The following is a 27,451-nucleotide window of genomic DNA, read 5'->3' as shown; positions in this document are numbered from 1 at the left end:
CCGGAAGACGCCTCACGCTGGAGGTCTGCAGCTAGACCCCTCTCTCTTCTCCGTCCTGATGAGCAGCCAAACTGAGCAGCTCCAACTTTCTCTGCAACTGCTGCATATGCAAGTAAAGGTAAGGCTATTTCTATTCAAAAATTATAATAAAACTTATGATGCTGCATGCAACGTTGAACATCGTCACTACTTTGATCCACTGAGTCTTAATTTGGCCGCAGCTCAGATGAGAACAAATGGAGGATCTGCAGTTAGTCTGTGTGTCTGAGATAGGAGACTGAAATCTCTCTGGCTATTTTACCTGTAAGTGCCAGAAATAAAACATGAATACGACTTTATATTACCTTTGGCCTCTCGCTCTTTCACTACTTCTCCATAAAAAATATCATTTATGTAGAGCTTAGTTGGTTTCTATGAAGCATTTAATCAAAGGGATATTTAAAGGGTTTGACTTTAATGGCCATGGATTGCTGCCCTCATGTTGCAGTGGCTTTCAAATCTGGGACCTGGGAGCTCCAGGGGTCCCGGAGAAGTTTCCATGGGGTCCCTGGCAAGATTAGAAATAGTGTAGCATCAATTAAAGATTAATTAACTAGAAATTATTCCATTTGGAGCATTAATTGACCTTGTAATAATAAATTTCATGCTCTTTCCATTTACAGTGTGGCCGGTAGACAGTTGGATATTGAATTAACAACAATAAAAATCTTTCCACATCTCTCCTTGGGACTAATTTCTATCAAATAGGGCTCTGTGGCGCTTACATGTGTGCATTTGGGGCTGAAAACTTTACCAAATCATAAAACAAGTCTTTTTCCACAATATGAACCACAGCCTGCTTCAAAAAGTACTTATCTCTGTGTAAACAAGCAGTTCCTATCTGCCAGCTGCTGTAAAATGGACAAACTCACAGGAAGAATTTCCTTTTCTCTTTAAATGGAAATCTCCATTGCTTTTCATAGTACATGTCTCAGCATTCATTAATCTTTAACTTGTGTTCATTTCTGTCTTTAGCCTTGATTTTTTGGTTTTAAAAACAAACTCTGCTCATTCAGGTAATTTTGGTCATGTCACAGGGAGAGCAGAAACATATAATTATGTGTTATTACCCGGGCAGGAATGTGAAATAATCCAAAGATAAAAATGAATTGTGCAAGTTGCAGATGTTGTGTTGGACTGGCTGAATACAGGACTTGCCCTCTTTGAAAGCATTCATTCAGTAATCCTTGTATAAATGAAACTTTCAAAATGCAAAATAGAGCAGGATAAATATGGCATAGGCGGTACCTTGCATAAAAAAAACATTCAAGTTGTCTTCAAATGGGTTTTAGATGCAGATTTGTCCAGGTGTTGCACTCAGCCACTGCCTCTGTAATGTCTCCTCATGGCTCAGTATGATTTAAAAGGAGACTCTCAAGGGAAAGCAATGGCCAACTATGTTGATGATACGCTTGCTCTTGATCACCAGAGCCATTTTTTTACAAGTTATTTTCACTTTTTTAATAAATAGCCTCCCAGGCAGCAAATGATGCCCAAAAGTGGTAATCAGCAGCTTACTTGATTTTATTTTTTCCATCTTCAGAGCAAACTGTCCGTTGTCGTGTTTCTGCACTTATGAAAGATTGTCTGTCAGTCCACCACTTTGTCCAGCACTGTGAAGGGTTTTGGATTTTCTGTTGATCAGGTAGGAGTTTCTGCTGCTCTTATCTTTGTCTGCTCCGCCATGATTGACTATCACTCCTCATTTTGCACTTCAGGTGGCCAAGCAAAGCGGGCCTCAGCCGTTTGGCATTTAGAGAGACTTTAGATAACTATTGATATCCAGAAGAGAGGTTTACTGTATGCCAGTGAGGTGACAGTGAATGTGTGCCATCTCTGACTGAAAAGAGAGCGCTGCTCTCTAGAATGATCAATTCGGCTGCATTTTTCTGTATCATATATAGATGTTTTGGAGACTAGAACGTCCACCCATGCATGTGTGTGAGTGCATGTCTATCTGTTTGTCTGTCAGTCTGTTATTAACTGATCTATCTATTTATTGATCTACACTGTAAATTCTTTGGCCACTTGCTGAGACCCAAACTAACATTTTTCAGACCTTGCATCTATTAAGAAAAAGAAAAAAATCCACCTTCTAGTGATGGCTCCACACTAATATTGTGAATCAATGGAAGGTCATTATTTTCTCTATTCCTCTAGTTCCTCTAGATCACAAATTAGGATTTTGTCCTGGTTATACATGAAGAACTGAATGTTTCATGCAGATTGGCCAATGGGGGCTGAGGCAGAGGGTGTGGCTTTTCACTAAAAAGTATCTAACCTCCAAAAAGCTTCTTTGCCATCAAACTTTGTGAGCCTGTCAGCAGATATAAGACCAAGGAAAACTGCCTGTACTGAGCCAAACAACTCAGAGTTTTCCTTTGTATAATGATAGAATCAGATCTAATGGCCACTGAACATCAACAGTCATATATTGGCTGATGTCCTGTAGTGAGACAAGCTGGTAGAGGGGTTTGATGGATGTATGCAGAAGGTTGGAAGAATCTAGAATCAGTGAGTGAGGTTGATGTGCCAAAAGATGATGCATCTCTTAAATCACTGCTGACTACAGTCTTAATTTGCCTGCTAGACTTGTTGCTTTTACCTGGTTAACACAATAAATGGTGGCGTCAGGAAACGGTCCAAAAAAAAAAAAAAAAAAAAAAAAAAAAAATCCAAAACAAAACAAAACATTTTTTACATGGCACAATCCAGCCATACTCCCCTGCTGTACATGTACAGCTTCCTGTTGCAGAGCCTAAAAACTGCCATTTCTACCTTATCCTTTTCCGCCTGATATTAGGGAGGCAGTGAGACTTGAGGATGAGAAAATGCCGTGGCCTTGGCCTTTTGTTTAAAAAGGCATGCACTTCTGGCCAGTAGCCGGGAACAGTTCCTTTGCCTCAGCCTTTGGCTTAATTTGGCTTGGACATATGTGTGTGGTTTGGGAAGATATGGATCTTCTCCATGTGTATGTGTATTTGTGCGTTAGATATATACATAAAGACATAATGGTGACGTACCGTGAACCAGCAGAGCAGTAGCAATCACTGGGAATATGAAAAAAATGATATTGCTGAAAGAGTCATGCCTACTCAGAGAGCCTCAGAAAAGTCTGTTTTACTAGTTATTATTTAAGTTATTATTTAAGTTAGTTATTATTAGTCTATTTTGTGTACATGAGCTTGTACTGTCAGTGATACATCCAGCATGGTGGCTTTATATATTCTCCATGCTGGCAGGATAGGTAGGTGGGAGGTTTTCTCTCACAGTGGACAACCAGCTGCTGGAAGGGCTGACAAGTGAGGAGGCAGTTTCCAAGGCAAGGTCAAAGCTTCAAAGGAGGCAAAAATACTCTTTCCCATCTGTTCTTAACCCCGAATGAAGATTAAAGAAGTACAATCCCACCATCATCCTTCCCTTTCTCTGAGAATGCTCAAGTGTTTTAGGAGGCGATGACTTGGCAATAGACACCAAGGACGCAGGAAACTGGTGTGCTCATTGCTCATTGCTGCAGTTCATGTAAAAGATTCAGCAGCATATGAACTGCAAATTATTGGTATGTCCTTTTTTGAAGTCAGAATTTCCTATATTATACAAAAAGTTAGGTTTTATTCAAAATAGGACTTATATTTTATTTAGTCTTGTGATTGTTTGCATAATCTTGATTTGCTGTGCACACTGCCAGTAGGAGAAACAAGTACTCTGGCCTTTATAATTAAAATGGAGAATAGCTGCAAATCAGTTACTTGCTGGAATTTCATTAGTCCAGATGTCAGATAAGAATGGACAAACCCATAGATAATAGAGAGCCGTCCTCCAGCTGCCAACATAAAAGCATTTATCATACCGAAAAATGGTGGTAGAAACATTTGGCTGCAAGGCAAAAGGCAGCAAAAAATACTGACACTGTTCCTCTCAATTACTGCCCGCCCATTAAATCTCTTTATAGTTGTAAAAAATCAGAATCTGAAACACTTTATTGATCCCTGAAGGGAAATTGGGTAAAAGCTATGTGCTGAAGGCTTGATATTTTACAGATGAACTAAATAAACTTGTTAACTTCTTAACAAAGCCTGCACCACCGTCTGCTCAGCTGCAATACGCTGCTCCTCTAGCTCACAGCTATACAGAGTATTGTTAAAAAAAAAAAACAATGATAACACTGTTTTTATAGATCTCAAGTGCTTTTTACTGCAAAATATATACTCATACTGGTCAACTTTTGCACCGATACCAATATTCTGGATTATGATGAGCCAAATGTTGGTCGATATTCATTCAGCCTTTATTTATTCTCGAATGGACATTGAGGTTACCCTCATTTTCAATGCCGTCGAGTTTAAGAATAAAAGCCAGTAAAAGCCAATGTCCTTTGCGCTTCTCTTCAAGGGAGGGCCAACCAACTTTCCCGTAGAGCAAGCAATGATGAGTGTCATATCTATCGCCAGTTATAAATCTAAGGGCAGAGTCATAAACAGTGTCCAGGGGCTTCAGAGTTGAAGCAGCAGCATGTTTGTAAATTACATCCCCATAATCCATGACAGACAAAAATACAGCTTCAACAATTCTTTTTCTTGAGTGTACTGGAAAACTTGATTTATTTCTGTACAGAAAGCCAATCTTTTGTCGCAACTTGGAGGCTAGCTCATTCACATGGAACTTGAATGAGAACGCCTCATCAAGCCAGATGCCTAGATACACTACTCACAAAAAGTTAGGGATATTCGGCTTTCGGGTGAAATTTCAGGATGAACCTAAAATGCATTATAACCTTTACAGGTGAACTTAACCCATTTATTACCCAATTTTTCCCAGACACAAAAATATCCAAATCATGTGTCATTAGTAGTACTTTGAAACAATCATTCATAATTTTTAGAAATTTTCATGGAAAAGTGTGTGAAAACATGTGTTTTATGATCGGGATAATGTGTTGTATCAACCATTGGACAGAATGAATATAGGCCGATTTGCAGTTTGTGTGTGTGTGTGTGTGTGTGTGTGTAAAGTTAAAATCCTTATAAGGCTAGTTATTACCACTTTTAAAAGTCCCAGCATTGCCTCTAAATGCTCTCTCATTTTAGTGTGAATATTTTACACATCAAAAAGCCTTATACTATTGGCTACCAATATGAATACTGGGAGCACTGTTATGAATATTGAGGTTAAGACAAAAACAACAACAACAATCATCAATGTATTTCAACACTGTAACTTTAGTGCAACTTACTTTAGTGCAAATTTCATTTGAAAACATTCGTATTTAGTACAAAATTAATTTAACACATTCTTTTGAACATATTCATTTTTAGTGCAAAATTCATTTGAACACACTGAACATGTATGTGTGTGTGTGCGTGCGCTTGTGTGTGTGCGTGTGGACTTGTGTGTGTGTGTATGTGAACTGTATGTAAGACTGCATGTGTCCATTGTATAGTTTCTTCTGTCTTTTGACTTTCCTGTTTTCCTTTTCTTCTTTCAACCCTTTTTCATTCACTCATCTACACTCCATGGTACATCTTGAAGCACTCAATGTGCAGTGGTACTCCGAATTTCTCACATGCATAGGTAGTGCGTTTGTCACAATGGCGACATCTCTGGAACCGGTGCATAGTGTTGATTGGCCAGTGGGAAGCTTTGTCATACCTTGCCTGATCTTCAACAGTAGCACTCAGTAGAGATCTCCTTCCATGGCTCAGTGGTTTCGTTCCAAACTTTTTCAGAAGAGACTGTGAGACTATGCGTGAAAAGGTGAGCAGGTCGATGGTCCCTCCGATAACATCTCTGTAAAAGAGATGGGCATTTACAAGAGCACTGTTGAGAGACCATGCGAAGATGGGCCACCACCACTTCTTAGACCTGACTGAGATATGGTATCGTGAAACCTGTAGGTCGTGAAGGTCTACACCACCCATGTGCTCATTGTATTGACTGATGCATTTTGGTTGTTGGACGTTGTCAAAGGCACGTCGATGCCTGTTCCATCTCTTGACAGAGGTCTCAGTGTATTTTTCCTCCATGTTTGTTGCCACTGTGACAATGTTATTGTCTTTCCAACGGACCAGCAGCTTCTCTCCTTGGCACAAAACCTCAGAGGTTCCCCGGGGGAACTTCATGAAGGCATTCACTGGTGTGAATGGGACATCAGAAAGGCGATTCTGCCTCATGGTTCCAGAGCTCCCATATCCTCTTTTTGTCATCTCATCCATGAGTGAAAGAGTGGTAAAGAGATTGTCATGGATGAACTTGCAACCTTGAGGCACCTGAGCTTTCTCTGCCAGACCGATGATAACACTGGGTCCCTGACCCAACCCTGTCTCTGGGAGGAGGGTGTGTGATCCACAATATGGCTCCATGTGGTACATGTATCCACTGGATGAGGCGAGGCTCCATACCTTGTAACCAAAGCGAATTGGTTTGCCTTTGATGAACTGTTTACATCCATGTCGGCCGTAGTATGGGATCATGCTCTCATCCACTGACAGCCATTCCTGAAACGGCATGACTTTGTATGACTGGTTGAGCTCAGAGAAGATGGGTCTAACCTTAAAAAATGGGTCATTAGTGATCTTTGTGTTGTCAACCACATGAACTGAGGCCATTATTTCATCAAAGCGTTTTCTCCGCATTGCATCTGAAATGCTCTCATTGTGTACATCATTGTCAACTGACCAGTACATGTGTCTTCTTGGGACAGAGCTGTATCCACTTGTGATTAGGATCCCATAGAAGGTGAGGAGCTCATCCATACTCAGATTCAGTTGCTTTCCCTTGGTCTGGGTGGAGTAGAGGTTGGACATTTCAACTGTGATCTCTCTCAGGGTGGGTGGATACATCAGTAAGAAAATATCCATTGGGTCGGGGCAGCTTTGTTTTACACATTCTGCAGCATTTGGTTTGTACACTGTCTATTTTGGAATAACAGCAGTGGAAGGCCTCTTGGATCTCTTGAACACTCTATCTTTATTTTTGACCACTTGCAGCTTTGCCCTTGGCTCTTCTGGCTGACCTGGCTGAACCCTCTGGCGCTTAGAGGCCCTTGGGTCTTCTGGCTGGCCCCTCTGGCGCTTAGAGGCCCTTGGGTCTTCTGGCTGGTCCCTCTGGCGCTTAGAGGCCCTTGGGTCTTCTGGCTGGTCCCTCTCGCGCTTAGAGGCCCTTGGGTCTTCTGGCTGGCCTTCATTGTTATGGTAGGAAGTGGGGGAGCTGGAACAGGTGATGGAGGAAGGGGGTTGTGGAGGGGAAGGGGGCGTGGTGAAGGGGAGGCCATCGTTCCAGTCATGCTCTGTTAGCATAACTTCGGCATATGCATTCAACAGCTTCGCTGGCAAATGGCCTGTTTCCCCCTCATAGTCCATGTCAGACTCATCACTGTCACAATCACTGAGTACAGCATCTTTTTCATTTTGTGGGATGATTGCAATGCTGCATGCCTTGTCTGGGAACTCATCTTGAGCCAACAAATCCAGAACCTCACTCAAAGTAAATCTTAAAGAAAACACAGGAGAAAGTTTGGTAGCTAGCTAGCTAGTCTTCCTGGGTCCGTGTGTATGTGTGTGTGTGTGTGTGTGTGTGTGTGTGTGTGTGTGTGTGTGTGTGTGTGTGCGTGCCTACGTGTAATTGCGTGTGTGTGTGCGTGTGTGGAAAGTTAGGTAGAATTAGTTAGCTAGCTCATCTTCCTGGGGTGTGTGTGTGTGTGCGTGTGTGTGTGTGTGTGTGTGTGTGTGCGTGCGTGCGTGCGTGTGTGTGTGTGTGTGTGTGTGTGTGTGTGCCTACGTATAATTGCGTGTGTGTGCGTGTGTGTAAAGTTAGGTAGAATTAGTTAGCTAGCTCATCTTCCTGGGGTGTGTGTGTGTGTGTGTGTGTGTGTGTGCCTACGTGTAATTGCGTGTGTGTGTGTGTGTGTGTGTGCCTGCATGTAATTGCGTGTGTGTGTGTGTGTGTGTGTGTGTGTGTGTGGAAAGTTAGGTAGAATTAGTTAGCTAGCTAGTCTTCCTGGGGTCCGTGTGTGTGTGTGTGTGTGTGTGTGTGTGTGTGTGTCTGTGTGTCTGTGTGTGTGTAAAGTTAGGCAGAAAGGTAGGTAGCAGCAGAAAGTTAGGTAGAACAGTTAGCCTATGTGTATTAGCATGTAGGTACAATGGATTATCCCACCGGTCACTATTGTTGCCGGTGACATGTTTGTGAGTTCTATGACTACACTGAAAAAAGTTGAGTACTTGCAAATGCATACATCAATACTAGACACCTTAAACATGATGTGTACCAAAAATCTATGTCCTATCTTTATGTTTACATATTTTACTACCTTTTCTTTGGGAGCTTTGTTGCTGCCATCCTCTTGTCTTGGCACAAACAGGAAGTAAACAGCTCTGGTCATGTGACAATTTACAGTAAACATGTGAAACTGCACATATTTCATTGAGACCCTTTCTTATTTCAATATTTGCTGGAAATGCATTGATAGATCATTCAGTAACATTTTTATAGCCTTAGAAATGAAACATTTCTTTACGGTCACTATTGTGACCGGTGGGATTAAATGGGTTAATGTGACCTTCTGTAAACTTTTGAATGCACATGTCCAACTGTTCAATGTTTCAGTACTTTTTGCACAAGTTGCTGTTCTCTAACAAGGAGTTTAACGGCAAAATTCATATCAGGTGTTTGATGCTCCAGCTCATCGAGGTCGTATCATTAGGGAACGGCTGCTGGAGACTGGGGTACCTCAAATGGAGTGGCCTGCACTTTCTCAGACCTGAATCCCATAGAAAACCTATGGGATCAGCTGAGTCGCCGTGTAGAGGCTCTGAGCTCTGTACCCCAGAACCTCAATGTCCTGAGGGCCGCCCTTCAAGAAGAGTGGGATGCCATGCCTCAGCAGACAATAAGTCGACTTGTGAACAGCATGAGATGTTGTTGTCAAGCTGTAACTGTAATTTTCTAGGCCAGGGAAACACGGAGCAAGGCAAAGTGTCACTTGCAAATCCCAGTTCTTTTTAATGCTCAAGGGCACATGACAAGTTATTGACACTGACATTTTTTGTTGTGGTATATCCACCACTGTTGTTGGCTTTTGTTTCAAGAAATTGTTTGAGATGAGGAAATCACCAGTGTATGCTTCTACTTAAATGCCCTACTTTCATGATATAATATCACTGTAGCGTGAACATTTTCCATTTTCCATAAATTTCACCCAAAAGCCAAATATCCCTAACTTTTTGTGAGTAGTGTACAGTATTTGTATTCTGTGACTCTCTCGATTTCTGAACCAGTTTTGGTGTATAAATGCACACTATTGTAGTCAATGTTTTTGGCTCTGGAATACAACATGAATTTTGTCTTAGTTGCATTAAGAAGTAGTTTATGTCAGATAAGGGATTCTTGAAAAGAATTAAAAGCAAGTTGCAGATTTTTGATGGCTAGCTGTTCAGAATCCACAATACAACATAAAATTGTGTCATCAGCATAAAGATGAGCATGGCAATCACTTACAGAAGAAACAATATCATTTATATAGACAGTGAAAAGTATGGGGCCCAGGACAGAACCTTGTGGCACACCTCTATTAGTTACCAAAAATTCAGATTTTTGTATGACCAAGTTTAACACACTGATGCCTATCAAATAAGTAGCTCTGAAACCAGGTACATGCATTTTTATCCAAACCAATAGCATCTAATTTTCTGAGAAGCAAGTGGTGATCAACTGTATCAAATGCTTTAGACAGATCTATAAAAAGAGCAGCGCAGTGATACCTCTTATCTAATGCAGTTATTATGTCATTTGTCACCAATGTGATGGTGGAGATTGTACTATGATTGGCTCTGAAGCCAGACTAAAAAGGACTTAAGACTGAGTGGTCTGAAATAAAAGGCTTGAGTTGAGAGTTGACCAAAGATTCCATTACTTTTGCTAGACAAGGTAATTTGGAGATGGGGTGATAGTTGTTTAAGTCATCCCTAGTGCCACCTTTGTGTAAGGGGACTACATGAGCAGTTTTCCATGGTATGGGAAATTTTCCAGTTGAGATGGACAGATTAAAAATGTTGGTAAGGTGCTGTGTGATAACAGGGGCTGCGAGCTTTAAAAAGAAGGAATCCAAATGATCCTCACCAGTAGAGCATTTAGGATCTATGGATTGTAGTGCATTTAGTACTTCACTGTGTGTGAAGGAACGGAAGGAGAAACTGGTTTGACCCCTAGCACGCTCACTATCAGCATCAGCATCAGCATCAATGCTATCAGTACTGACTGAAAGAGGCTCTGGATACTCTCTCTCAAATAAAAGTGCAGCATCTGTGAAGTGCTTGTTGAAGATAAGGCAGATCTCTAAATTGTCTGAATCCACAGAATTTCCAGTGTTAATGTTTATTGGTTGAAATTTAGATGTCTTATTTTTGTTCAGATATATCTGTTGAACTCTGCTCTCATTAACCTCAGTCATCATGACCAAATCATCACCAAAAATGGGAATAATGCATAACTATGTCTGTAGCATTAGGGAATCAGTAATCAATCAGTATCATGATTAATAATTGTTATCCCAGTAATAGGCAAAATTATGAAAATTACCTGCTTTGCAATTATTGTGCTGTGCTGTTTATTCGAAAAGGCCTGCACAACAAGTGCCTCATAAGATTCCTCGACAAAGTGTGATACCTGCTGATTGAATGTTTGGCAGCTCGTCTTGTGCCCTGTGTCCACACTCACAATATGTTGTATTCATCAGTGAAGGAAAGGCCCAGTCAGTTCAGTTCACCAACACCTGCAGCTCAAAGCAGGACATTTAGTTGTCAGGCCAAGTCATCACATTTATACAGTGCATGCAAAGTGCTTTAAAGAACAACTGAAGTCATAAATTCAGATCAAAAGCGCACTGGCGAGGAGCTCACACGTGTGGTATTTTAGAGGCGCAGGAAAATCAGGCTCCGTGCATTTTCTAGGTCAGGGAAACACAGAGCAAGGCAAAGTGTCACTTGCAAATCCCAGTTCTTTTTAATGCCCAGTCTTGAAAACAAGCAGGTGGCTTTCCCTCTCTGCACCTTCTCAGAACTGAAATTATAAGTATTTTACCATAATTCATTGCCTGTATTCTGATATGGCACTGTGAGACAAGACAAGTTAAAAGATTTTAAAAGACTATCTCAAGAAACAATGCAGGTAGCACTTTTACTAGAGCCACTTGAATTACATTTTGCATGTCAGTTCGAATGCCTCTCCTCACTATACTGGCTATGTGCTGTGGGTCTGGCATGCTTGCATTAGTTCAATTGCTGTGGCATCTCTGAATGAAATCCATAAACTGCCCTCAGTTTGGCTTTGAGCTGCAGAGATGATTGTAATGCAACACTTATCTTATCCTGTACATCAGTGAAAAGCCCCAAGACTTCAGGCAAGAGTTCTTGGTCCCTCCTGACCTGCTGGATGCAAGAGGGCCGAGTGATGTCAGGCTGCTCTGGTTTGACATACCCTCCCTCGTGTCAAGTGAGAAAGTGTGCATGGTTGTAGAGAAGTGCATTTTCATTTAATGTATAACCTATTTTTCTTTCTTTCTTTCTTTTTCTTTCTTTCTTTCTTTCTTTTCCATCTATTTGAAAATCCCTTAAATTCCACAGTACTTTGGGAGGCCTAGCATTTTCTGAAACTGGTATCACTGGTATCCTCATTCATCTCTTAGATACATTTCATAACAAACAAATGATTGAATAAATGAATGAACTTAGGAACAATTATTTACCACCTCGTGTTTCTTCCATGACAACTAAAATGATTAGTGATCCTCTCCCTCATTCTCAGTTTTTCATTTGGACTAATCGGCTCCCTGCACTAACCTCCCCTGTGATGATATTCAGCAGAGAAGTTCACTGTATACCAGGAAGGTGAATGTGTGCTGCTCTCTACACTGCAAAAAGTCAAAATCTTACCAAGATTATTTGTCTTATTTCAAGTAAAAATGTCTTATTTCTAGTCAAATATCTCATTACACTTAAAATAAGACATGATCAGCTCAGAAATAACTTGTCTTCAGACAATTTTCACTTGTTTCAAGTGAAAATCTACTCGAAACAAGTGAAAATTAGGTTGAAACAAGAAACAAAGACAAATAATCTTAGTAAGATTTTGACTTTTTGCAGTGTAACACTGATTAACTGCTGGATTTGTGTTTCACTACATAAACAAATGTTTATTAAAAACATGTCCTTATACTACCCTGTGCTTGTTTGTGTGTGTGGACCTTTTTGTCTTTCAGTCTGTTATTCATTGAGCTACAGGCACCAGCTGTTTTGATCTGCATTATAAATCCTTACTTTGGCCACTTAGTGAGACCCAAACCTATTCTTCAGACTTTGCATCGTTAAACAAACAAACAAATAGGATTTCCACCTTTTAGTGACGGCTACACACCAATATTGTGACTCAGTGGAAAGTCACTATTTTCAGTATTAGTAACTCAAGTTCACTCAAGTTTTTGTTCTAATAATAAATATCATAATAGGTTTGACTCAATTTTGGCATTAATGTTGCATAAAAAAACACCACCACCATGTGAAAATGAAACACTGAAGTCATGGACATTGTCTGAAAAGTTTCAGACATGCCTGAGACAAGTGTTACGACAATACCAAAATTCTGAGTTTGACACAGCACTGTGTTAAATATATAAAACTTGAATATCAATACAATATTACAGCATGTTACTTCTCCAGGAGGTCCAGTGGGGTGAGGGGAATAACAACAAACATAAACACAGGGAAAAAAGAAGTGACAGAAACTGACATATAAAGAAAACTTAGAGATTTATTAGTAATGTAACTTAAATAGGTATTAACTAAGACAGGCCACAGCGACAATAAACAAAACAGAACAGGAATCTAGCCTCGCAATCAAAATGAGGAAGACTGCTCTAGTTTTGGAGACAAAGAACAAGCTTTAAATCAGATAACTAAAACAGTCAAAAGGCTACACACTCCTTCTTAGTGGAATCAAACTACCAATCGGTTTAAACAAAAAAGAGGTTTAAGAAGACATTTAACATGCTTTAGCAGCACACAGCATGGAAACTGCTGAGTGGCCAGTTTGCATCCTGCCCATGGGTCTTATGCACAAGATTGATTGCTGATTGGCTGCAGGGGCGAGAGAGCAGCCAGTCAGAAGACACACATACACACACACACACACACACACACACACACACACACACACACACGCACGCACACGTACATGGCGCTAAGGCTATAATACAGCAGACAGGAAGATATAAATTATTCCAATGTCATTCCAATGAATGATGCACCATCCCACCATATTTCATTCACGTCACACAGTTTTTTTTTTTTTTTTTTTTAGTATTTGTAGCCTTTCAAATTTTGAAATTGCAAGCTTTAATTATAGCGCTTGTAGAGCAACTATTGTCCATGTAAGTTGGGTGTCAATCTCTGTTGGCTCTGTAAATGAAAAATTCCATGTTTTGCTCTTGGTGCCAGTAAGTCAACCAGTTTCAAGTGGATTGAGATCCAGTTCAAGACATGATGGACTGTTTGATGCTGTTTTCAGCTGTTTGACTCTGACTGCAGCATTCAAGAGCCAGACATCAGCCTCTTCTTCATTTATTGCAAGATCCCAACATGTATTTGATTTTCATTTGTTGTATCAATACAATGAGTCTTTTCCCTTCAATCAGTTCCTTCCTCTGTATCTTCTCTAGGTCAGGGCTGCCTCTTTCCCAATCTCTGACGGTGACAGGATCCCATCTGAAGATGTCTGAGACCCATGGCTGGGTTTGGACTTGACCTCTGAGGATTTGGAGCGCTGTTCCCCTCTCTGGGTTAGAACTGTCTTGTTTCCAAGCCTCAGGGTTGTCTTACAAGATCAACACCGACTGATATTCCAAGTCATGTTAATGATGTAATCCATCTGCACTTTGGCATTTCACACTGTGCAGGGTCAAAACAAACTAGAGGCACTTGCGTGGTTGACTCATCCATCATCTTCTCTTGAAGGTGCTGAGAATTTACAATGTGAGCAAGTGAGTAATATGAAACTGCCTGGGCCTGTGTAACTCTGCAGTAAAACCCACCAGTGCTTGTAGATCCTCTGATCTTTGCTGCTGCTCTAGGCCAGTTGTTTTCCAGGGACAAGTCCAATAGTTGTAGGTAATGACATTAGCATAGTATATTTTACACCAGGGAAAACCTTTCACCACGCCAGTCTCCTATTCTTTGCTGATGATGTAGTAAATCTAGTGATACTGAGACCATCTGTAGCTGGGATGGCTGCCTCCCCTTCAGAGAGGGAACAGCCTCTTCTGCAGCTTCAGGAAGTGGATTCCAGTCGAGTTAGCAGTCATGTCTTGTCCCCTGCCCTCAGCTCCTCCTCTCCTGCTCTGTCCCTCGAATCGAGCCAGCCCATCTGCATCCCCTCTCCTTACACTGACCTCAGCCATGACTTCCCTTCCCTACCTCTCTACAGTCCAACTATTTTCAGTTATGCTGGTCCAAACATATCGAATTGCCCGTCTGTCCGTCAGTCCCTAAGCTCCTCCTTGTTCTGGAGCAGCCACGGACATGTGGGGTCACCGATTCCCATACGCCGGCCCCAGCCACGCCCCCAACATGGCCAGGCAATCTACAGTCCATGGGTGGATTTATCACCAGGGGACGGTGTGTTGACAGACAGGTAGGATGGTGGATGAGTGGATACATGTCAGAATGGAAATACACTGTAGATACCTAGAATCACATTATGACTACTCAATGTGTGAAGATGTCTAAAATTAATTTTCTCTAGCCATATTTCAAAGTTGACCTGGGTTAGGGTTAGGGTTAGTTGTGAATTTTTGTAATCACCAAAGTTAAATGAAAGAGGTAGAGACATATACAATGTAACTCATAGCACTATTGATTAAACAGCTTTCTGTTCAGGGCAGCATGTTAGTTATTTTACAACAAGTTATTTATTGCCAAAGTGTGCTTTATTTTGAAGAGAAACTACTCTTTTCTGTTAGTAAGAGGAGGCGTGGCCAGGAGAGCGAGGAGGGCATGGTGTCAACAGGAGGAAAGGCAGACCTCCACTACTGTGCTGTGTGTCATGACTACGCCTCAGGCTACCACTATGGGGTTTGGTCATGTGAGGGATGTAAGGCCTTCTTCAAAAGAAGCATCCAGGGTGAGACTCTAAAACATACATGTTCTAGACTGCAGCTCAACTGGATCCGACTCTTTGTTTGTGATATCTCTGTAAGATAGCTATGGACAGTATTTAGTGAAACGTTATTCAAATTTAATTAAATATTTGAACAAAATACCACAGAGCTTATGGCCAGCATGAGAAAGCACCAGAGGATATGTGGACTTTTGAAAATGTCAATTCAGGCAGGAAACTAAATGATTACACAATGATACAATAACTTTGAAAAAATGTAACCAGGCAGAATGTTAACTCAGATAAATTACTTATCTCAAGCAACTTTCAAGGCTTTGCAGGTCCCTCTGAAAACATCTAAAATGGTATGGTGTGCTCTGGAAACTGGTCGGTTTAATGTAAACCGTACATTTATTGCAGTAAAAGGGGTAAAACATGCAAAAACATCAGTATGGTTCCTTAGCCACTGGCTTTTGTTGCATTGGTCAACCCTTCTGGGCTTAACAGGCGTTTCTCAAAGTCTCAGTCTGAAGATTGTGATTCAGCCTTGAGGTAACCCTTTCATCCCTCTTTTTTTCCTTTTCTTCTTTCTTCTGCATTCCCCACTGCTTTTTCCTTTCAGGACACAATGACTACATCTGTCCAGCAACCAATCAGTGCACTATAGACAAGAACCGCCGCAAGAGCTGCCAAGCCTGCCGCCTCCGCAAATGCTACGAAGTTGGCATGACCAAGTGTGGTTTGTGTTTCTCATGTTACATTTTTATGCCTCTGTTTCCTTCAGGGGTTGCTGCATATGACACACCCCTTGAATTGGTTTGGCACAATGAACAACAAACTGTATCCAGACTAGGTATCTCTTTCATTGTAAGACTGATAAACATTACGGTCACCCTGCCATAAAGAGCTACTAACACTAAAAAAAAGTTTTCATTTCCCATGGTGATTATAAAGCTTTTCTACCTTGTTGAATAAAGAGGAAAGCACTATTTTCCCCCTTTTTAGCATGAAAAGGGTGAAAGTGAAAAATATTGAATATCGGTATAAATGTGTCTCTTTTCAAAATTTAATATTGGTCAGTCTCTACTCTTGCATTTCTGTCAGATAACAGCACTGTTTCATATGAGCCATTGATTTTATGTACAAGAACCAGTGCAATAGCCATCTAATAAAAATAGTCATTTTTTTGGTCTGGGTCTGGGACGAGTCTGGGTTTGGGGGTTGCCAGGAGAACGGTACTTGTCTGACTGCATTGTGCCAAGTGTAAAGTTTGGTGGAGGAGGGATTATAGTGTGGGGTTGTTTTTTGGGAGTTGGGCTCGGCCCCTTAGTTCCAGTGAAAGGAACTCTTAATGCTTCAGCATACCAAGACATTTTGGACAATTTTATGCTCCCAACTTTGTGGGAACAGTTTGGAGATGGCCCCTTCCTGTTCCACCATGACTGCACACCAGTGCACAAAGCAAGGTCCATAAAGACATGGATGAGCCAGTTTGGTGTGGAAGAACTTGACCTGCACTGACCTGAGTCCTGACCTCAACCCGATAGAACACCTTTGGGATGAATTAGAGCGTGTCGTGCGTTCTCTACCACATGAACCACCAGGGGGGGCCCTCCTAAAGATTATTTTCCATGTAGCACTAGTTAATCCATGCAGAGTATGGAAAGGGTCCAGTCACCGCAAATATGCTCATTTAGTTTTACCATGCTGCTCCATACACATGGATATCATTATGCTACAAAAATAATAATAATAAAACTAATAAAAAAAACATTAGGCAACTGATTCCAGCTTTTAAACGTGTATGACATATCACTGATTCTTGGGAATTTGGATAAAACAGGTTTTAATTTTGAAAAAAAAAAGTGCGTTAAATTACAAAATCTGAAGGTATATCATTATAGGCCATGGTCTTGGCTGTTCAGCAATGTACCGGTGCAACCTCCTCATTTTGCATTTTTTTCATAAAATAGGTTTTTCCAGTTATTAGGCCACTTTGTTTTTGTCAACACCGTCACCGTAATGTTTTTTTTTTAATTTGAAAAACATATTTTTGTATTAAAGAGACTATTACTTTAATAATTCAACAGCACCAAAGAAACATATTGTACGTATATTCATTTAAAACAAATATAACTGCCTCTGACGGTGGTGACACTAATCTGATGGTGGTGACAGTTGCCTCATTAAAACATACATTTCCAAAATTTATACCACTCAAGTCAATGGCTTCTTGCTTAACAACTTTATTTAACTATTTGGTACAAAAAATAAGAATCCTGAGCACTGTTATAAGCATTTTTCAGACTTCAGTCATCACCGTCAGACAGAAAACCTGACGGTGGTAACGTCTGACGGTGGTGACAAAAACCTTCTCTTTTACACGATAAGCATGAGTTGTTCACATTAGCCAGCTTGTTTTCGCCCTGTTGCTACCTACATCAGACCTCTTCTTAAAAAGTATACATTTATTCCATAATCTAATTTAATATTTTTTATACAGAAGTGACGGTGTTGACAATTTATGATTGTGACAGTAGTAGTGTCCAAAAATATGAAGAGATTTAAGAGAAAATAGAAAACTTCCAGGAGCCTGAGTGGTCTTGAAGCATGCAGTCGAGTTGAAGGTTTGAAAAGGGCTCCTCAGGAATGTAATTGACTGTGTAGTTTTTTTATTATTATTTTTTAAATATATATCTGACGGTGGTGATGAATATCTGGGACACATTTTGAGCAACTACAAAATAATAGTAAATATTGTTCAAAACCCATCGCTTGTAGTTTTTAATATATATTATGATGTACTCTTTCATGTGGTAAAGATATTATTCAATGAAATTATTACTTTTTGTTGTTTTAATCAAGTTGAGATGATTATCTCCTATCCGAGGACAACTGGTTTTGTAGGGCATGGGCCAACATATAATCATTAAATTAATAAAAATTAAAAATAAACCTATGAAAAAACCTTACAAATGTGCAAAGGACCCCCTGATTATGCCCTTGATTCTTTTTATTCATTAAAATGTTGTAAATTTCCAGCAGAAATAGCATTTTTCTTAGTGGGACATGATTTATCCAAATTCTCAAGAATCAGTGATATATGACTGTGGCATGCATAAAGTGCTGCTTTCTTTTGCTTCCCTGTTTTCTGCGGCTCAGGTGTGCGCAGGGAGCGTGGAAACTACCGGAGTCCTCAGAGTAGGCGAGTGACCCGTTTCTCCTCCCGGGGAGGAGCTAATGGATCAAAGATGGAGGCATCAACTGGACCCCAGGCTGCTTCAGTCACTGAGCCTCATCTACCTGCACTGACCCCAGAGCGGCTGATCCAGCAGATGATGGAGGCGGAGCCACCAGAGATCTACCTCATGAAGGACATGAGCATGCCACTGACTGAGACAAACATCATGATGTCACTCACTAACCTGGCTGATAAGGAGCTGGTTCACATGATCAGCTGGGCCAAGAAGATTCCAGGTTAGTGTGTGTGTGTGTGTGTGTGTGTGTGTGTGTGTGTGTGTGTAAAACATTTTGCCGTGCTCTATCACATATTCAGGAGAATTAATTACTCTTTTCAACTCTGTGATCATATGATTAATGTTGTATATGGTTGCCTAGAAACAAGGGTTAGCTCATCCTAACCACATGTTCAGCTTACCTGTCTCTCCTTGAGCATTTCTGTTTTTGCAAAGTGGGGGATCTGGCTGATATCCAGTTCTCTAATATGAGATTTGTAGTAATCAATGATGAGATCTTAATGCACAGGCACCTTTACATTTGCTCTGATTTGGGGTTTGAGGGTTATACTTTCCCTCAGTGTCAAATCTCCTAGGCCACAGTTTGGACATGATTAGACTGGCAGAGTTTGTGGCTTCTACATACAATTCTTTTGATGCAGACTAACCACAGAATCATTATGCATAGAAAAGAAGAGAAACTTGAAGAGGAGGAGTGGGAAAAAGTGGTGAAGAAAAACAAAGATAGTATTACTAGCTTAATGGGTTGAATCACATACAATTTTAGGCCAAACATGGACACACACCAGTGTAACTTCTTAATAGCTGCTCATAATCACATCTTAAGGGCACAAAGCGTCTTTAAAAACATAAGTTAAGTCAAATAACATCAAGACAAAAGTTGTATTGATATTACTTCGCAAATCTGGGTGATACTTTGTTCCTCTGATTTTTTTGAACATTCCTGTAGTGTTGCTCAGAGATGCTAAATGTTGTTTACACATCAGGTTATTTTGGTGTGCACTGAGTGGTGTAATATAGTTACATGACTTATCTTGGCTAGACACAAGGTAATTATCTTTGCTCTATGCAGCATTTCGAACCCAATGTTACAAAATTAAGCAGCAGTGTTAAAATAGCGATTGGACAACGAGTTGTGTCTCAGAATACATGCCTCTGTTAATTACACATTGATTGATTTAGGTTGTTTCTCTGCATGACAGGAAAACATTTAACGACGGCTGGTCTGAAAAACTATTGTCTTCCTTTGCCTCAGACCGATGTCACACCTTTTAAACCCTTTACCTCACCTTCAAATGGCATGTTTTTGGCAGACACAATGTATATGGGGAGGTCTGTTAACTAGTTTATTCGTAGCAGCAGGGACTCTTAATCTCATGTACAGAGATTACAGTGATAGGTCAGATTCTTGTCCATGTAGTGGTATTTGCTCATCCATGCCAGTGTAATACAGGACATAAGAATGATAGGCCACTGGGAGCAGCAACACAAAGCTGAAAATTTGTTTTGAAGGATGCACAATAACTCATGTTTGTTTTGGTTTCATACTTGTCACTGCACTTCCTCGGGTCCTCAGCAATACACCTACAATTGTTGAGAAAATTAAAAGAGAGATAGATGGAAAATCGGAGGGCAAACAGACAGAGATTTGTCTTGTCCATTTTAGCAGTGCCTATTCAAAACATGCCTGTTTGGGATGGGCCAACCGCGTGGCCTCCAGTGTTGCTGCATGCAACTTCACAGTCGAAAGCAAAAGTAGTTAGTTCGCTGGCTAGCTTGACACAGGTTAAAAAAAGCTGTTTGGTTCCTTCCAACTGCAGACATTTTCGCACCGTTCTGGAGAACTGCACATCCAAACATCATCACATTTGACACTGCACGTCCATGGATGCTCAGCAATACGCCCACAAGTGTGAAGTCAATTGGATGAATGGTTGTGGAGAAAATCAAAGGACATACATATATACAGGCAAACAGACACAAAGACAGAGACTACTTCCATTTTAACTAGACGTAGCCAATTTCTTATACTTTTTGATTTGTGGTATATGTGTTATTGATCCTCATCTGAGTTCTTTTCCCCAGGGTTTGTAGAGCTCAGTCTCTTAGACCAAGTGCACCTGTTGGAGTGCTGCTGGCTGGAGGTGCTGATGATGGGACTGATGTGGAGATCTGTGGGCCACCCAGGGAAGCTCATCTTCTCCCCTGATCTCAGCCTGAGCAGGTAACACCGTGCTGAAATCTTGCAATTCTATTTGACAGGCAGGAATGTGTTCAAAATTTGACCGCATGACTCTTTCCTCTCGTGCCACCATCAAGAACAAAGTTGGCTTGTACACAATATCTCACAATATATTTGGCCAGAACATGTAATGGCGCAAAATGTGATGAGCACATGCATGCTCCACAGAGGATGAAACCTCTCATATTTGTACATGCAATATAACTTAATCTAATTAGCAGATTGTCTTGATAGACTTGATTGACTTGGTTAGTGCATTCATGCTCCACAAAGGAAGATTCCTCTCTGTTATGATGACTCCATTCCCTTTCCCTGTAGCACCACCATTAGGCCACAAAGTAAAATTGATATTTTAAAGTGACCTTGGTGGATTTCCATGAATTTTGACATGAAATGCTCCCCAGAGGATGAATCCTATTGACTCCTCCTATTGACTGATGACCCCATGACCTTAATACAGCCCCACCAAACATGTTTTTTTTTTTTTTTTTTTTTTTTAACTTGAGTATTTTGGATGCAGATGTTAGTTGAGCAAGTGTTTATGGGATTTCTAGGGATGCAAACCACCGTGGCATGTTGGCTAAGGGGTGAAACAAAAAAATACACATTCAGATAACATTATGCAAATGAAGAAAGATAAAATTATCATTACTCTTTCAGGAGAGGCCCAAATGAGCCCCCATCCCCTCCCATACACAGAAACAGACAGGAGAAATACTTTGTGATGGAGCGTGGCAGAATTAGCCGATGTCCAGGTTGAAAATTAAAAGTACAGTATTATCTTTTGTGAAACACAGCCAATAAGTAGATTATTTCCGTCAGCAGCCAGCATTTTATACACTTTTATAACTACACTCATGCTCCTGCAAAGAGAAATCTTAACTCACTGTCAATTTTATTCACCCTATCAATTTTGGCAACCTTATTAGATTTCCTCAAGCACCATCCTCACCCAAATGTGCCCCCTTCTCCCACAACTCGCCTTTGCCCATCACACACCACATCAGCCGGGCACCATTGGTGAAACCCATGCTCGTTGTGAGTGTGGTTAGTTTTATGTGTTTGACCATAACCAATAATCATATTTTTATTTTCCATACCTTGGGCAGCCAAAATTGGTAGATTTGATGCTGTTTGTAATCATCACTAGCTGGTTCACAGTCAGTGGTTTGTGATCACAGAGCATCTGGATGTTGGCTGTAGGAAGATCCCCTGACTGTGTGAGTGTTTCTATGTTGAAGGGATGTGTTATAATCACTTTCTAGTTGGAGCTCATCTGTTGGCTCCGTGTGTCTGTATTGCACAGTAGCTCCTCTGAAAATAAGGTCCACGATGAAAATAACCTGAATTATCCTTTAATGCTCAAATTGCTTCCTGGCCAGCTGCAGAATGTCAGTAGGAACCACTTTGTTAAATTATGCCAGTGGGCACACCATTTCACTGCAAAATTTCATCTGATGATTTTACATTAACTTGGAAGTTCTCCCATTTCATAGAGCTACTGATGATGTGTGGAGTGCACAAATAATTGTGTGTGTGTGTGTGTGTGTGTGTGTGTTTTGTCCTGGTAGAGAAGAGGGGACCTGTGTCCAGAGCTTTGTGGAGATCTTTGATATGCTGCTGGCCGCCACGTCCAGGGTGAGAGAGCTCAAGTTGCGGAGGGAGGAGTACGTTTGCCTCAAGGCCATGATCCTCCTTAACTCCAGTGAGTGAGTGTGTATATGCGTTAGAGGGAGAGAGAGAGAGAGAGAGAGAGCGAGAGAGCGAGAGAGAGAGAGAGACAGAGAGAGAAAGAGAGAGAGAGAGAGAGGTGGCAAGTGAGTGCATGTGAGTGTGTGTGTGTGTATGTGATGCGTCCATGTGCAACCATAGTTGAGTGTTCGATTGTTGTAATCCTATCTTTTTGTGAGTGTGGAGAGGGTTGGCAGGGGAAACAGGCTAAATAACTCACCAGTGAAAAACCTAATGGGAACATTGTATAGTGTGAGTCACTGTCTCTCTGTTGTCACTGGCTCAGTTCAGCGCACTGAGTTGCAGGAGGAACCTGTTTACGAGCAAACTGGCGCAGCTCTTCCCTTCTGTTGTGCTGTGGAGCTGTTTGGAGCTGACTAATGTTTTCTACTGAATTAATTAAATAGAGATATTACCAAACCATATCCAGCAGCACATCCTACCGTTAAGCCTATCATGCCAATCATAAGCTGAGTGTAAAAAAAAATGAAAATGTGTGTATCTGCTTGTGTATGTGTGTGTGTGTGTGTGTGTGTGTTGCTAGACGTGTGCCTAAACTCCTCGGAGGCCAGTGATGAGCTGCAGAGTCGCTCCAAGCTGCTGCATCTGCTGGATGCCGTAACGGACGCTCTGGTGTGGTCCATCTCCAAGACCGGCCTCACCTTCCGCCAGCAGTACACCCGCCTTGCCCACCTGCTCATGTTGCTCTCCCACATTCGCCATGTCAGGTATTGGACCTCCATTCATGCCTATCACATTTCATAGGAACAGCCACCGTGTCACCAAATGGCAATACACTGCAACAGTTATGGTTTTGTATTAACATTTACAGCGTGCAGTAATAAAATATCTTCAGGTCCTTAAATGTCCCATTAAACATTTAAAGAAATTAAGTGTGGCTTCATAAATTTTATCAGCCACAATAAATGTCAATGGTTTTTACATCAACAGCAGTAGCAAGAACATCCACAGTCATACAGGGTCATTTTAGTGTTTTCCCATCATCATTATTGCGCATGGTCTACAGTTTTACAGTTTCTAATTACGATACAGCTCCTTAATAAAACAAGCTGATGACAGAATCAGGTTGTTTGGCAGTGTTTGACCTCCATCTGCACCAGTCTGTCCATTGTAGTCAAACTTAGTCCACTGTCCCCCTTGTGGATTACCAGCAATGTTGCTGAGCAGAAATTAAGGAATATAATTGTCAGGATTCTGTATTTATGGACTTTTTGTGTGATATTTATGGACTTTGGTTTAACTTTTTGCATTCTTGAGTTGTTACCTGAGGGGTATTCCATGAAGCACAATTAGCAAGTTAGGCATTAAACTTTAAAAAGCCTCTTGAGGGCTGTACATTTATTTGACTTGATATTGACAAAAACTACAGTGATTTACATGTATCCTTCATAAATAGGATGGTGTGAGTCCTAAATTCAGAGTATAATGTTTAATTGCTAGAAATAAACTGGAAGATAAGCCACAATTTTCTGCCAACTTTCTTCTCTGGCCTTATTTGCAGCCACCATAATAATTTTCTCTCCTCCCTTTGTTCTCCTCAAAGCTCTCCATAATGACAATTTGTTCCTCCCGAGTGAAGTAGGCGGCACGTGATCGGTCCATTTTGTGCAGAAGAGTCATGACGCACCAAATGCCCCTTTTAATGTGAATGTGCACAGAGCTCAGAGAGGGAAGCCGGGGTTCACAAAACCAGTTGATAACCACTGTTGTGAACCAGTGCACCAGTTATCTCTGTTTTGGGCTTTAGGTTTTGTCAAGCCAGCTCACAAAAAAGAAAGAATGGCTCTGTTGAACTTTCTTGTAGTGCAGCTTGCAACTTGCACCAAACGTGGAGGAGGACATGACTGACTTGTTATTTACTTGATGGTGAACCAAAGCAAACCTTTGATAACCACATTTCTGAAATGAATTGAAAAGCATTTAATAGTCAATAGCATTTTCTCAGTTCTTAATATGACTATTAGACAAGTGACACTGGTTGTAGTGGTGCGATCACACGTGCACAAACACATTCCCTCATCCATCCTCATCCCTCATGCTTTACTCTCCTTTCTCTTGCCTGTCAACTGTGCAGTAACAAAGGCATGGACCACCTCCACTGCATGAAAATGAAGAACATGGTGCCTTTGAATGATCTGTTGCTGGAGATGTTAGACGCCCACATCATGCACAGCGCCCGCTTGCCTCACAGCCCTCCCCAGCAGGAGTCCGCAGACCACAGCGAGATGCCTCCACAGCAACACGACTCTGGCAGCAGCTCCTCAAAGAGTTGGACTCCCAGCAACAACGGAGATGAACTCTAGAAGTCAGTGCAGCCGTCAGTGCAGCCGTCAGAGTGATAAGGTTTTCACAACCTGTCTGATAAAATGTATCAAAGAGTTTCAAGTGAAATGCTGCCTTACTCCATGCTCTCCTGTTAAGCAGATCTGAAAACTTATGAGCTATTTTACTGGAAATATTTTCAAAATTGTGTGATTGGTCAAGATTGAGTGGTTAAGAGAGAGTTGGCATGAGAAAAATCCCATGTCAAAGCTCATGCTTTGAAACATAGGATGCACTATTTCTGCCAACTTATGTGATCATATTTTCAAAATTTGCTGCACTAGCCTGATGGGACCAGTAATCATTTAAATGTACAATCAACTGCTATGAAACTAGTGTTAACAGCTAGTTTTGAAACAGAAAGAATCACGCAGACTATCTACAAGTGAATGAAAGTGGGGCAGAAGATGCACCAAGCTTTGATCATCATGGCGATCATGTTAGGAAACAAAATTTTCATCAACCCTGAGATGTTCCCTGAGCTAACATAGCAACACTGTAGACTGTAATGTCAGAGACTGACAGTAACTGAAGACACAAGGCAAATAGGAACCGCATTCTGGCTTTTGGGGGACATCAGGATGGCCAGGGCTCTCACACTGTATTTGTGGCATCTGAGTAGTTGTTCACTTTAAAGTGTTTGATTTGTGAACTAAGCCATAGCTATTGCAGCTGCTCGCTGATGTAGGGGAGTCACCAAGCCTCAGGTGATGCCACTTAATATAGAGTACAACAGGTGGTGATGGCTCCTGGCACAAAACACCAGCCAGTGACACAGCACCCTGCTTTTCACCAGTAGATGTCAGGCCAAACACAGATTTGGCTGGTTTCTGCAAGATGCTGCCTTGATTGAATTTGTTCCAGTCAAAAACAGCGCCGAAATGAACCATGTCTGTTGAATTATGTTAAGATCCTGTGGTTGTCCATTAAAAATGCATTGATTTTTTACAGCTTCTGTTGCCGAAGAATGGTGGACCTCCCGCATGACCACCAAGAGGGCTGTTTTTCATCACCTGAACACCCTGAATGTCTAGCTGAGTCACTTGTCTCTGTCCAGTCCGGGCTTTATCGTCTAGGTCGGTGCTTGTTTTCTGTGGAGAAACCTAACCATTGTTACTCTAAGACTCCCTTGCACTCTTACACCTGTCTGTTCTGTTTGCTGAAAGGCAAGCAGAAGAGAAGCTTATTTTTGTATGGTAGCACTTGCTAGCTATCGTGTGCACAGCTTTGACAATCATGACCTTGCACTGCCAGATTTGACACTTGCATGGATATGCACCAAACATGAACATGAAATGTAGAGCTAGAAAATAACCTCTGAACCCAGTTCATTTGTTGGCCTTGTCTTGTCCTTTTCCTCTGCTCACACTTTATATGGCTGTGTACAGTATCACCAACTGTATGATCCCAGTGTGTAATTAGGGTGTATCTAGGAAGGATAGCCATACCCTTTCATTTCTGGTGATATCTTTTATTAATGATGTGTAATTTCTCAAGTAAAATTTGCTGACTACAAGGATTGTTGGGTGTCATTGTGTCAAGCTGTGTTACTGTAAACATTATCTCAGTCGGTTTGCTCTCCATCATGGATCACAGCGAGAGCAATCTCCCGTCTGCTCTTCAGGTTTCAAGCAAGGCGAGTTATCATTCTGGTCGCTCTGTGGGCTCTGCTGCTCTCCAGTTCCAGTGCTTTTGTTCATCAATTCGTATACAGTTTCTATCTGCCCTTGCTCTCACCGTCTGGTTTAAAACACCAAATAAAGCATGAATGCTGTAAAATATTCTTTTAAAAAAGGCTATTGTGAGTGCATTGTCTTCACTGCTGTCCTCACTGTAAGAGTTTCTATAGTCTGTGGAGTCAGGAGGCACATCAGCAGATACACCAACACAAATAGTTACAGTCTAAATGTCTATTTTTTTTAAGATAAGTGTGCCATCCTACATTCTTTGATGATTAAAATACAGAGTGATAATTGACCTAAATAAATAAATATATAAACCAAACCAAAAAAAAAAAAACTAGACAGAAACATGCATGACGTAATGAAAGTCATGCTGTCAACAGTGTTTTTGTTTCCTCATGTTGGCCTTGGGTTAGTTTTCAAACATAATTATCAGAAATGTGGGTTTTCATTCATCAAATTGCCTCAAAATAATATGGATGATCCCATACTACGATATTCCCAAAAACTGAATTGAATGTGTGTGTTTTTATAAAAAATTTGAAGAGTACATGGTCTGTCCTGTCCCAAGGTGGTGTAATAGGTTACACTAGTGCAGGCGGTGAACACACACACACACACACACACACACACACACACACACACACACAAACACACAAACACGTGTGTAAAGAGGTGTAAAACCTGTGGTATTGAGTTGGAATGAAGTTGGATAAAAAGATGTAACAGAGAATTTGGGTGATAATTTAAACTCTATGCTCTATAAGCTTCCTGTTGTCCGCCGGTCGGACCATCACCATCACTCCCACAGGAGGACAACGTGAGGGATAAATGATGATTTGTTGTTTCAGCTGCTCAATTTTTTCCCCCTCAATACATTAAGTTAAGCACTTTTTCCTAACATATTGCATGTAGTGTTTTCCTGAGCTCTTTAAGTACAGCTCAGTTACATGGGCTGCTTTGATTACCTGAAATAGTGATTAGATTAGATTAGATTAGCTGTTTGGTTGGGATTT

The 27,451-nt window shown here is 41.0% G+C and overlaps 2 protein-coding genes across 4 annotated transcripts; one reads left to right on the top strand and one right to left on the bottom strand.

The window, feature by feature from the left end:
* On the top strand, window positions 1-26,269 carry esr2a (estrogen receptor 2a). Of its 3 annotated transcripts, XM_030046967.1 has the most exons (10): window positions 1-118; window positions 13,745-14,715; window positions 15,044-15,204; window positions 15,803-15,919; window positions 18,343-18,657; window positions 20,523-20,661; window positions 22,251-22,384; window positions 22,955-23,138; window positions 24,506-24,736; window positions 25,705-26,269. In XM_030046967.1, the coding sequence occupies exons 2-9, from the start codon at window positions 14,309-14,311 to the stop codon at window positions 24,732-24,734; spliced, it is 1,686 nt and encodes a 561-aa protein (XP_029902827.1). In that variant the 5' UTR covers window positions 1-118; window positions 13,745-14,308; the 3' UTR covers window positions 24,735-24,736; window positions 25,705-26,269. The 3 variants fall into 3 exon arrangements, with proteins under 3 accessions (XP_029902827.1, XP_029902828.1, XP_029902826.1); XM_030046966.1 differs by lacking the exon at window positions 1-118 and adding an exon at window positions 1,670-1,684 and having other exon boundaries at window positions 24,506-26,269; XM_030046968.1 differs by lacking the exons at window positions 20,523-20,661; window positions 22,251-22,384 and having other exon boundaries at window positions 24,506-26,269.
* Window positions 5,544-6,842, bottom strand: LOC115356638 (piggyBac transposable element-derived protein 3-like). The gene has a single exon (XM_030047855.1). The coding sequence runs from the start codon at window positions 6,840-6,842 to the stop codon at window positions 5,544-5,546; it is 1,299 nt and encodes a 432-aa protein (XP_029903715.1).
* Window positions 26,270-27,451: the final 1,182 nt, after the last annotated feature.

Source organism: Myripristis murdjan, chromosome 24, assembly GCF_902150065.1.
Source record: "Myripristis murdjan chromosome 24, fMyrMur1.1, whole genome shotgun sequence".
NCBI lineage: Eukaryota > Metazoa > Chordata > Actinopteri > Holocentriformes > Holocentridae > Myripristis > Myripristis murdjan.
The sequence above is the reverse complement of the archived record's forward strand: the minus strand, read 5'-3'. Positions and strand labels throughout refer to the sequence as shown.